Raw genomic sequence first — 13,433 nt, forward strand, 5'->3', positions numbered from 1 at the left:
CTTTAAAAAAAAAAAAAAAAAAAAAAAAAAAGAACTCAGTTGGTTCTAAAAACAACAAAAAACCACTCAGTTGGTTCTACCAACAGAATAAAAGCCAAAGTCCTTGGACTTAAATGCAGCAGTTTCTGAAAACATAGGCTTTCTCCAAACTAGCTAAAAAAAAAAAACAACCTTTCACTAAAATGGACTTTTTAAAGTAAATTCTCAGCACTAATTTTGATCCAAACTAGCCCCAAACCATGGTTCTTACCAAAACAGACATCACCACAGAAGTTTCCTAAAAATCAGTTTCAGCACTGATTTTACTGACAGTTTACAATCTGTCCTGAACCTACCATTCCAGCCTTACATTCCGCTATCATTTTCTATGCACCTGAGGGTAGCCCTTCACTAATGTGAACTTGTAAATGCTACTTCCTACGCTTGAAATGCCCTTCCCTTATTTGTCTAACTCACAAATTCACTTAACAAGTAACAGGAACTATATGGGAACTGGGGAAAATAGTGATGAACTGGACAGATCTCAGTCCTCCTGCCATTTACATACTAGCTGAGAAGAAATTGAGTAAGTACAACCAAGTAATAAAAAGACAAAACTCAGAGTGAACCAGTAGCACAAAAGGAGACTTAAATCAGTTGTGGAGGGATCAGAGGCAAACTTCTGCAAGGAAGTAATGTTTAAACGGTAACCTGGAGCAGACAAAAGGGAAGGAAAAAACATTTTAGGCTCTTTAATAATTTAAAACTCAGCTCAAACGTCATTTCTTTAAGAAGTGCTCCCCAAACTGCCCCAAAAGAATTCGTTCTTTCATGTTCCCACAACATAATACGGAAAGGGAATTACAGCACAGAGGACTCAAGTGACTTGCCTGAGGTGGCACCGGCAAGTCTGAGCTACAAACCCCAAGAGCCTGCCTCCAGTGTGTGCTCCTAAGCACCCCGCCCGGCTGCACGCAGCAGGGTGCGCCCGGCAGCACAGCTTTTCGTCTGTGGGGCTCTTTCATTCCACTCCCAGCGTCTTGAGAACAGGGAGCTCATCTCTTTCATCTTTGTATCCCAGTGTGCCACCCAGTATCTAGCACGCCCTCCATCTCACCTCCCCACCCCTGCCGAAGCTTGCTAAACATAAATGAATGAATTCATACAACAGAAATACCTAATAGTTGTGTTTCTTTTAGAGAGGATGTCTGATGAACTCAGTCCAACTAAATGCAATCTGAAGGTCACTAATTTTGAAGGAAGAGGGATAAAGCACAGAAACTATTAAAGACCATTTATTCAACTAGTACTGACTACTATAATTCTTTTGTGTCAGGCACTGTTCCAACATTTCAGGACAAATGAATAACCCAAAAATTCTTGCCCTCAAAGATTATTCATATTTTACTACTACAAAATTATTGTTTTACTTTCATGATATTTTGGTAAAGATAACACTAATAATGATGCATAAGCCAATTACAGAGATTTACATACAGAGCAAGTTTTGGGATCTGTATCTTTTGCAATAATTGGTACCAAGATAGTATTCAGAAAAATTCTGAGAGATATCTGAATTAGAGTATCAGCCAAATATGCCACTGTAAGATTTTAATTTAGATTTTAAATAAATTACACGAGTATGTTTCCAAAATATGAGAAAACAGGTCCATACCTAACAGGATACAGAGCAAGGTGATAAGGAGAAGTGATGATAAGAGACTTTAAAGCCTCATGAACAAATCCCTTTAGATCCTACCTCATGATTTAGTCTACAACACCAGACTGTGAGCTTTCCAATTGGCTGTCTGCACTATTAAGAGTCTGAGGTCCTCTTCTGCACTGAGAGAAATTTCATCATCCTAAACACCTGCCAAGCAACTTGGATTGCAGAAAAACCAATAATTACACTGGAAACTGTACTTCCTAGCAGAAACAACTGCCAAAACGACAACCAAGTGTACTTGGGTGTACTCTTTTCCAAGGAATACTTATAACCACTTCAAAATCCAATCTCTTGTCTAGTGGCCTTATACTTAGCATTAAAGATACACTGATTATAAATCTTGCATGTCTCTTGATTTGTATTTAGTCTATTAATAAGACAATGGATTAGCTAGATCCAAAGATAAAGGTGTGAGGAACCAGGGCTCCCAGGACATATTTTGTAAATATTTACAAATATTTACAAAATTAACCTGAAAAATCTCGTATTATAATGGCAAGGAAGTTAAGTTCTTCTCCACAGACCCAAGAATCAACTTCTAAGAGGTTCTCACTGCCCCAAGATGGGACAATTGGAATAATAAGAACAATAACTAAAGGACTGGAACTGATTATTCACCATTGGAGGATGCTAGTTAGCCAACTCATTATTTGGGAAATTGTTAAATAAAAAGAGAAGCCATTATCTTTCTCCTCCTGTATAATCTATACCACTGGGTCATAATAGATGAGGGGGACTTTAGCTTTACAGAAATAAACCAGTTTATAAAAATGGACAGATGAATTAGAATATCACCATCTTGCGGGGGCGCCTGGGTAGCTCAGTCCGTTGAGTGTCTGACTCTTGATTTTGGCTCAGGTCATAATCTCAGGGTCGTGAGATCGAGCCCCACATCAGGTTCCATGATTAGCAGGGAGTCTGCTTGAGATTCTCTCTCTCCCTCTGTCCCTCCCCCTGCCCGCATGTGCACACACTCTCTCCAAATAAATAAACAACATCTTTTTTTTTTTTTTAAGATTTTATTTATTTATTTGAGAGAGAGAGAATGAGAGAAAGCAAGCACATGAGAGGGGGGAGGGTCAGAGGGAGAAGCAGACTCCCCGCCGAGCAGGGAGCCCGATGTGGGACCCGACCCCGGGACTCCAGAATCATGACCTGAGCCGAAGGCAGTCACCTAACCAACTGAGCCACCCAGGCGCCCATAAATAAACAACATCTTATCCCTAAAAAAAAAAAAAAAAAAAATATCACCATCTTGCAACCCTTAGTGAAATAACGGATCTAGGTCTTAAACATCTTAGTGGCTAACCTCATAAAAGAGTCAACTCTTGATCATAGGAAACAAACAGGGTTGCTGGAGGGGAAGGGGTGGGGGATGGGGTAAGTGGGGGATGGGCATTAAGGAGGGCACATGGATGTATGAACACTGGATATTATATAAGACTGATAAATCACTGAACTCTACATCTGAAACTAATAATACATTGTTAATTGAATTTATATTAAAAAATTAAAAATAATTAAAAAATAAAATCTAACTTCCACTATTTAAAAAAAATTAAAAAGTCAACGAGACATTGTATGTTTCCAGATGGAAGAACACAACACCACCTATAAACCTGAATAAATTAAGCTTCTATATACAACTACAAATTTACAGGAAATAAAGAGGACTCTAACACGTTAATTATACCATGATATAGAATTAGCAAAACACAGACTTGAAAACTACAGATCAAAGCCCTGGTTTCTTTAACAAATACATTATAAAAGGGAAGAAAAGAGAGAAAAAGGTAAACATGAAACTTTAAATTTAAAAGGATGTAAAGGACATATCAGCCAACTGCAACGTGTAGACCTTATGTGGATAATGATTCAAAAAATAAAGTGTTAAAAATAAATATTAGAATAATGGCATAAGTCAACTGAAACTTATACAGTGACTGGATATTTAAAAATATGAAAAAAATTAATTTTTTAAAGAATAAGAATGTTACTGTGGTTATGACTTTTTAAATTCCTCATCTTTTAGAGATATATACTAAGTTGTTCATGAAGAAAGTGATGATATGTGGAATTTGTTTCAAAATAATTCATAAGGGTGGAAATGGGTAAGGATATAGATTATACAAGATTGACCATGAGCTGATCACTGTAGAAGCTGAGTAATGGATACATGGGGGTTCATTATACTAGTCTGACTCCTTCACAGTTTTCCATAATAAAGTGTTTTTTAAAAAGGAGAAGTTAAGGCAGTTTGACACTATGCATGAACATGTTAAATGCCCATATTCTTTGATTTAGAATGTTCATTTCTAGAAATCTATCCCACATATGTGCTCATGCATATGTGCAAAGACACATATACAAAAATATTCACCAGAATAGTGTTTGTAACAGAAGATCTGATAAAACCTAATGATACTCTATCACCACCACACCCTTTAGCTCTTAAGTTTTCACTTATTATAGACAATATATATTTCTATGTATTAAGATTATTTAAGAGAGAGAACATGTGCGTGTGCAGGGGTGGGGGGGGGCAGAGGGAAAGGGAGAGAGACTCTCAAAGCAGACTTCCCACTGAGCCAGACAACGCAGGGCTCAACCTCGCAACCCTGAGATCGTGATCCAAAGCAAAATCAAGAGTCCAAAGGCTTAACCGGCAGAGCCACCCAGGCCCCCAACAAAATATATTTTTTTGTTTGTTTGCCTAATCTCTCTCTTTCCTGGATAATTTTACCAGGTCTAAACCAAGGTGTTAAGAAAGTACAATTTCCTTCCCATGTGGAATTGTATTAGCAGTCAGATCTGGGACACACAGGAGTTGACTTTCACACTAGCATGAGGTCATGTTTAGAATCTCTACTGAGAAAAATGTGTATATCTCCATCCTCATGACACATTTACACACATAATTTCACATATCATTTCAGGGGTTTGCAAGCTAAAGAAAGTCCTTTTATTGACCTGAAATATATGTCTCTATGATAGACAGCATATATATCAAAAAAAGGAGATATATGTAATTCAGAATATATTTTCCTATTTCATGTTATATGAAAAGAACAAAACAAATGCTCCGTTTTGTTGTTCTACCCAACATAAAATCTTTCCCAGAGAGCTAGTAAAATGCACTATGGATAAGGATTTTAGCTGCAGTCAATTTAACAAATGCAAAATCAACCAAAGAGATACTTAATAAAAGCCTAATGCGGAAGCTTCTCAGCCCATCTGATTAAAGTGTCAATAACCTGCTAATTCTCTTAAATACATGCACATTAGGTATATGTTTAAACTTAGCACAAAACCTGCAGTTTTTATTAGGGAAAGTGTGAAGTCTGGTCTTTGGATTCTTTGGATCACTGTAAAAAATAAAGTGTAAAATTAGATCATTAAAATTTAAGTAAAAAAAAAAAATCAAAGTCTGTTTTTCATATTAGAGTTTCAAAAGAAAGAACTAGTACTCTCAAGATATAGATAGATAGATAGATATAGATATCTTTTTTGTGGGAAAGATTTCAAGCACTAGAACAGTGCTTTTCTGACTTAGGCAAGAAGGTGTTACATACACAGCAGACCTAGCTAGGCAAAACCGCAGGAACTCTCCTTCTTTTCTTCCCCACAGAACCGCCAGGGATTTCCCTCTTGCCCCTGTGCCTGTCACTCCTCCTCTGTGCTTCACACAAGCCTTGCAGCAACTTGGGACACAGACCGGCTGCGTCGGGCCATCGGGCAGCTGCAGTGGTGGAGAGGACACAGGAGGCTGTATGGCCTCCCGTCCTTACCTCAGGGGAGGGAAAGGTGATAGTAAAGGAAGGAAGGAAAATACCCCTGCCATTTCTCTTTTCTTACCCCCAAATGGCTTAACCTACCACACATATCATCCCTAAACTAGTCTTCTATCAGACACAAGGAAAGAGAAAACTGGAGGAAAAAAGAACAAAAAAGAAACTATGACCTATCCACTACTTAACAGTTTCCACCTCTTCTTTTTTTTAAGATTTTATTTATTTATTTGACAGAGAAAGAGACAGAGTACTAGCAGGGGGAGCAGCAGACAGTAGGAGAGGGAGAAAGCAGCAGGCCTTTTTGGGAGCCAGATGCGGGGCTCAATCCCAGGACCCCTGGGATCATGACCTGAGCTGAAGGCAGAAGCTTAACCGACTGAACCACCCAGGCACCTCCACCTCTGCTTTATTTTACCTACACCCCATTTGTTTTCTATCCTCCCCCCGCAAGATGACATCTGCAACACATTCCAGTTCTCAATCATCATCTGGTTTGTTGGTTCTAAGGGAGCCATCTGAGAAATCATCTCGGCTCAAAAAAAAGGAAGCAGGGCTCCCAATATCAAAAGCCTTGGACCAAAGGAGATAGCATAATTCCAGCGCAACACAAAATGGAAGGCACATCCCTGCTTAAGAGGACCTCTCAGGTAACTCTTTTTCAAGAGAAGCTGGAAATGCAGATTTTTATTGTGTAATCTCTTTTTAGTAAACTACTTCAAAAATTTTTGCAAGACTCTACCGACCAAGTAAAAGATGCCTCAGTTGGATGTGCTGAATAAGGCTCCAAATAAGGCTCATTTGTGAGCTCTAATCTAGAATCCCTTAGAGAATTAAGAGAGGTCACAGCTTCCCTTATACTGATTCTAGGCCTCCTCTCCTCAGCCCTCTGCTCACAACCTCAGGCCAGGCTAGCTACCATCCCAAGAGACCCTGGCTCCTATTGGGAGGCAGGAAGAAAGGAAGTTCCTGTTTTACTGCCAACTTTATTTGAGTTAGGCTGAAGTTGTGCTTCTGACATTCCAAAAGATGGAGCTCTAAGTGCCCCTTCTCTCAAAAGCATTGTTACATACAGTGGCTAGGCTTGATACTTTTATTCTTCATGTATGGTGTAAGTTAAAAGGGATTTTAACTTTGTTGGCTAGTTTCAGAGTTACCTATCAAATGTAACAATGTGTCTATGGGAAAACACGTTTAGAATTCCACAATAAATACATGTACAAATAATCTTCTGGAACACTACCATATGCAAAATGAAGGTTTTCTAAATTCTAATAATAGCACTACTGAATTTTAAAACTTGCTCACGGGCCACAGGGTACCAAATAGCATAAACACGTTTAAAGAAAATTACAAAGGCACATTAAAAATACATTCACAATTATGTTTTACAGATCAGTCCAAATAATATACTGGTATACATTTTGCCTCATGACTTAAAGGGTCCTAGCAACCAAAGCTAACATTTCAATACTTTCCTATTCCCCCCACCATTAGCCCTGTATCTCCTCCCCAATCTTCCCACATGATGTCATGAGAACTACAAGACTGTAAAGAGAGATTCCACAGAAAAGTAAAGATGGTTTTTTTAAAGCAATATGGCACTATGATACAAAGGCACATCAGTGGGCACAAAAAGGTGTTAACTCCATAGGTTAGTGTGCCACATCACAAAGAAAAACCAAACATATTCAGATTCTTTTCTGGAATAGGAATTCATGCACAGGCAGAAGCACCACTCTCAAACTATATCAAGAGGTCTGAAATACCCTGAGCTTTATCGTTTTTAAAAATGTGGGAAATTTTTCATATGTAGTAAAATTTTCATAAGTATAATGGTAATAAAGCAAAAATTAAAAATAAAACCAAGAGAATATAAAACTGGCAAGGCCAAGATTTGTCAAAATTCACTTATCAAAGTAAGTGACAAGGTCTCCAGCCAATCTCCTTCTGAAATAAATTCTGTATGAATCTATTTCAGTAAATGCATAGAGCAGCACACAGAGAGATATAAAAAAGCAACAGTCTGGGGTCTCAATACCAAAATATTCTGAGATGTTACTTTAGTTTGAATTTTCCTTGATCCTTGATCCTTGATCCTAGTTGATCCTTAAGCTCCTTAAATCAATAAACAGTTACTCTTTTGTTTGTATCATAAAAACATGGTTTATATAAGCAAAATCCATCTGTTGTAATCTTAAAATCTGACTAATGACTTTTGGAAAAACTATTCTTTAATATTTTGCTTATGTATCTTGCTTTCCATTCCCCGTTCCTCCAAAACTTGAGGACTGAATCTTTGTTCAATAGCACTGAATGCTTACTCGTTATCTAGATTACAATAACTTTTTTTGTAAGCAGCTAAGTGGAAGACAGTGTAAAATAGAACAGGTAACAAACACATTTGAACTGAATTATTTTTCATAAACTTAAGCCCAATTAGTATTTAATGATTGAAAAGACGGAATATCTTAGTTTTCTAGTATGGCATCTAGTCTTCAGGATTGACCATGGATGACCAATTGTAAAACTTTCAGGGGGAGACGGAACGGAGAAATACGTGGTTGACTTTCGCATTTTGTAAAAGTATGAAAGGTGCAGATTTGATAGTGTCTACTGAAGTTGGCATTTTTAATGTTATAATATTTTAAGAAAAATCACTGCAAGAAAAGAGCAATAATGGGTATTTTTAAATGGCATAATGAAGGATGATTTTTTTTTTCCCCTTTCTACTCTTTTTCTCATTTCCAAGTTTTATATAATAGGAATGCACTATTTTCAAATAGTAAAAAGTCTAGTTTAAAATATTCTTAGGGGCGCCTAGATGGCTCAGCTGGTTAAACATCCAACTCAGCTTAGGTCTTGATCTCAGGGTTGTGAGTTCAAGCCCCAAGTTGGGCTCCATGCATGGAGAGAGCAGAGCCTACTTAAAACTAAATAAACAAAATATTCTTTATGTTAGATAATACAAAGTAAATGTGTTACAAGAAAAGCAAGTCTCTAGATCGATATTTTTCATGTATTTTTTTAAGTTGATAAACTTTATAAAGTTTATAGATTTGTTCTTGAGCAAAATAAAAATAATATTAATAATTTCACCTGTTCCCTTCCGTGCAAGTTCCATACTCCACTGGGGTTTCGTGGTGGGTGTGCCATCACAGCCTGATGAGTGTTGGGGTATTAAAGCAGATCGGGAACTAGCTGGCCGATATTTAGAGAGCCCTATAATGCCAAAGAAGAGGGAAAAGAGGTATTTATTTCTTGGCTTACCAAAAGAAGAAAAAAGCCTGACATGTTTTCATAAGTTAACCTTAAAACTAGAAGCAGTTCAATAGTAAAATAGTAGAATTCTAATAATAAAAAGAATACTACTAACTACTAAAGATCCCATTTGATTTTAATCCTTTGTCATGGTTCCTATATGCTTAAGTCTAAGAACAACACACATTCAAGAAAGACAGTAAAGTGTGACTGGCCTGCTAAATATATAAACTGGATTCTACATTTGAGGTAGAAACCATATTTTATATTGTATGTGGAATTTTGCATATAGTAAAGTTTCCCTGGTTCCCCAAAAATTTGCTAATAAATTCCATTATAATACTTCCTCAACAAATAGGTCAAAATAATTTAGGGGTTACAGAAGATATTTCTTTTTTTTTTTTTTAAAGATTTTATTTATTTATTTGACAGAGAGATCACAAGAGCAGGAACACAAGCAGGGGGAGTGGGAGAGGGAGAAGCAGGCTTCCCACTGAGCAGGGAGCCCGATGCGGGGCTCGATCCCAGGACCCCGGGATCACGACCTGAGCTGAAGGCAGACGCTTAATGACTGAGCCACCAGGCGCCCTACAGAAGATATTTCAAACAGGAAATGTTTTAGTGGCATAATGTGAACAGCATTGTAGGAGCTATCAGGAGACCTAGGTTCTGATTCTAAATTATCAACAAATTAGATAATCCAGGTGAGACATTCAGCTCATCTTGTCTCAATTTCTTCATTTGTCAGATGGAAAAGTGGTCATTCTAGCCCTGAGTTGGCTATTACTTGAGTGTGTCATTCAGGGCAAGTGACCTAATATCTCTCACTTAAGTTTACTTATCTGTAAAATGGACTGACCAGATAAATAATTGTTAAGATCTCTTATAATTAGAAAAGTCAAAGAATTCATGATCTTTCAGTTTTCAAATGTATCTTAGGCTCATGGTCTACCTGAAGCCAGTTCTCAAATTCTACTAGCTTATCCTAGATTACTAAATAGTGAAAAATAATTTAGGTCTCAACACTAAAATTTAATAAAAAGCAGACCAAGGTGGGTAAGGGGAACTCTGTACAAATATAACAAGTTTAAAAGAAAGTAAAAAAAAAAAGAAAAAGAAAAAATATCATTCAAATGTAAAAGTCATAAAAGACAACCAGTATAGGGTATAAATAAATACTCCCTTTTTTTCCAATAAAAAGAAAACAGGAACAGTACCCAGAAAAAAAAAAAAGAAAGAAAGAAAAGAAAAATAGTCATATTCCCAATAAAAAATGCATTATAAAGTAAACTTGAGGGTGCCTGGCTGGTTCAGTCAGTAAAGCATGTGACTCGATCTTGGTATCGTGAGTTCAAGCCCACGTTGGGCATAGAGATTACTTAAAAAAAAAAAGTAAACTAAACTTGACTTATCATTTATAATTGATAAGTATCTTTTAAGTTATTACACTGGTACTATGCATACAAAAATGATAAAAGATAAATGAAAATTAATAAATTACATCTTACATATCAAAGTGGATGAACTTTAGAAGCATAATGTTGACTGAAAAAAGTAAGTCCTATTGGTATCATACCATTTTCATAAAATTAAAAAACAAATGCAAGGGGCGCCTGGGTGGCTCAGTCGTGTAAGTGTCTGCCTTCGGCTTAGGTCATGATCCCGGGGTTCTGGGATCGAGCCCCGCATCGGGCTCCCTGCTCGGCGGGAAGCTTGCTTCTCCCTCTCACACTCCCCCTGCTTGTGTTCCCTCTCTCGCTGTGTCTCTCTCTGTCAAATAAATAAAATCTTTAAAAAAAAACAAGTGCAAGGAAATCCTGTACTTATGTGATACAATATAAAGAAAAGCAACAGAATGAGTAAGGAAAACTAAAAAAGGAAACTGAAGATAGTATTTACTTGTAGTGCAAAAGCAGGTGAACAGAACCAGGAAGGGGCACAGAGGGAAGGACCCTGGCATGGAGCCTACAACAGAGTGGAGGTTAGGGTGGAGAGCAGGTTCACCAATATTTGTTTTATTACTATATTTCACACCTTACATGCAAGTTACATCAATGTTTCATCCCTGAAAATTATAAAATGGTGATGACATAACCTAGGTATTAACTCTTCAAAAAGCATTATGGCACAATATATCAAGAACTGTGAAAATCTTCTGAAGGTAAGTATCTCATAATACAGTTAAAATTAATCTTTTCAGCAATAATCTATCTTGGGAAATTTACCCTAAGAACAAAATTTGACAAAAAAGAAACAAAAGCTTTTGTATGAAGATATTCAGTGCAGAATTACCTGTAATAAATACTTGAAACAACCTAAATACCTACCAACAAGGAAAAGTAAGGTATATTACAGTATATCAACTCAATACTGTCTCAGGTACTATTTTCAAAAGGAAAGATTATGGGGCGCCTGGGTGGCTCAGTTGGTTAAGCGACTGCCTTCGGCTCAGGTCATGATCCTGGAGTCCCGGGATCGAGTCCCGCATCGGGCTCCCTGCTCAGCAGGAAGTCTGCTTCTCCCTCTACGCTCCCCCATCTCATGCTCTCTCTGTCTCTATCTCATTCTCTCTCTCAAATAAATAAATAAAATCTTTTAAAAAAAAAAAAAAAAAGGAAAGATTATGATGTTTGAGAGATGCATACAAAAATCTATGATATAATATTACATGAAACAGGCAGGCAAAAAGAGAAAGCTGTGTTATGGGGACATTACCTTCAAAGCTTAAAATTATGGTTCCACTATTAAAAAGAAAATAGATCTAGTATTTTATTTTGAGGTTATTTGGAGGTTAAGTCTATTACAAAACAAAAGGAAAAAAAAAAGAAACCAAAAAACCCCTTAAAGCTACTGGTAGGAATCTGTTGAATGAATTTTTAAAAAAACAACCCCAGAAGTATGCCAAATACTTTAAAAGGACCAAAATAAAACACAATTTTTAAAAATTTATTCCTTTGCTAATATGCAATATAATCTGACATAATCTAGTATTTTATACTAGCTACTTTTCAACTTTAAAGTTGTTCACTTGTAAATAAAGCAATGGGCCTTAAAACAGTAGTACCATGAGAACTTTCTTCATCACCTCCTGATGGGCTGTACACTAATCTTACCTGGAGTCGATGGCCTTTCAAGCATGTTCAAATGATGGGAAATAAATGCCTGGCTATCATGAACAGTGTCCATGTCAATTTCCTCCTCATCTTGAGAATTTGAAAACTAAAACACATACACAAAACAAAGGAGAAAAAGAGCTATTACATCGCTTTACGTTTGGATCTTAGCTCTTAGGAAAGGTAGCAGACAGGCCACAGAATATACCCCCACATCTTAAAAGGAAAAGTAGTCTTTTTCTCAAAAAGTACTAAGAGTAAGAAAATATTAAATGGTCCAGCCACCAAAAGAAGCTGAATGGATATTACTGAAAATGAAACAGCAACTAGAATCTACTCCTAAGTTGTGGGGAGAGGGAGTGAGCCATGGTAGACCACACACACATAGTTCCTCCCCCAAACAGAGAAGAAGTATGTGATAATAGAAGTTAAATAATCAGATGGAAGATCTTAAATGACATTTGGGTTCTTTTATGATTCAGTCTGCCCCATCTGTTCCTGCTAAGGAAAAACCAATGGAAGTATTCAAAAAGATTTACAAGAAGGTGAATATCCTACACTACTAATACAGGTTTAACCTGTATTTCTTACTCTGATTTTGAGTTTGACTTTACTGCTATCCTCATTCTTCTCCAGTATTTGACCAGGTTCTAGTGGGGACCCCAGTGGTGTATCAGCCTTCCTCTTCACTCCCTGCTGATGAGCTGACATATTACATGATGCTTCCTTGGCAAGGTGATCATCTTCCTGCGGCAATATTCAAGATCAAAATTAGATTTCTGAAGACAAGTAGCTCATATTATAGCTGAAAACTAACAGCTACAGCAACCATGCAGATTAGAACATGCCCAGTGCCTAAAAATTATCAGCAATGGGCTTAAAATAAACTTCACCTTTTCCTGTCTGCTGGTCTTTTTTGGGGGAGGTGGGAGGTATATAAGCGAACTTCTAGAGCTTTCCCAAAAGAATGTATCTTTTGGTATCATTTTCTCCTCTTCTCCTGAAGACTCCAAGAATGAATGTGAATAAGTTAACATATATGGGCAAGAATTAGAAACATATTTATTTGTACAAGTTTTAAATATTCAGATTTGAAAGAGCACATTAATGAGACTCTTTTTTTTCCTACGGAAAGATCATCTTACTTCTTCATAACCCAAAGTCTAGGATACATTTCAAATTTACAACAAATACGTACAACTGTATTCCAGAAAATCTAGGTGAATAAACAAATTTAAAATAACTATCACTAACTAGCATAAAGAAAATTTCAGTTTTCAAGTGTCAAAACACCAGTAGGGAATTGCCAGGCAAGTAATCTGGTCTAAATATTGGCGAAAAATGAAGCATGAGTTATTGGGGACATTTTGTTATTAATATGAAAATAATTTCTGGAAAACTTTCTTTGAATTACAGTAAAATGATTGTTATGTATCCTAAAGGTCTTTCTACAAAAAGTCTGGTAATTTTCTAATGCATAGCTAGAAATAAAAGCTTTTTAAAAGGCAAACAGAGACACACATACATAAATAAAAATGTAATGCATCAGCTCCTCTCAAATCAGCA

At 36.8% G+C, this 13,433-nt stretch overlaps 1 protein-coding gene across 1 annotated transcript in view; it reads right to left on the reverse strand.

Annotated features, from left to right (window-relative positions):
• Window positions 1-13,433, reverse strand: part of TAF2 (TATA-box binding protein associated factor 2) — an 83,915-nt gene that overhangs the window by 3,016 nt on the left and 67,466 nt on the right. Inside the window, exons 25-26 of the mRNA XM_044914294.1 lie at window positions 11,868-11,973; window positions 8,593-8,715 (exon numbers count right to left, since the gene is read on the reverse strand). Of these exons, the coding sequence (XP_044770229.1) occupies window positions 8,593-8,715; window positions 11,868-11,973 (229 nt within the window). The remainder of the gene's footprint in view (window positions 1-8,592; window positions 8,716-11,867; window positions 11,974-13,433) is intronic.

The sequence above is a fragment of the Neomonachus schauinslandi genome, chromosome 4 (genome assembly GCF_002201575.2).
Source record: "Neomonachus schauinslandi chromosome 4, ASM220157v2, whole genome shotgun sequence".
Taxonomy (NCBI): domain Eukaryota; kingdom Metazoa; phylum Chordata; class Mammalia; order Carnivora; family Phocidae; genus Neomonachus; species Neomonachus schauinslandi.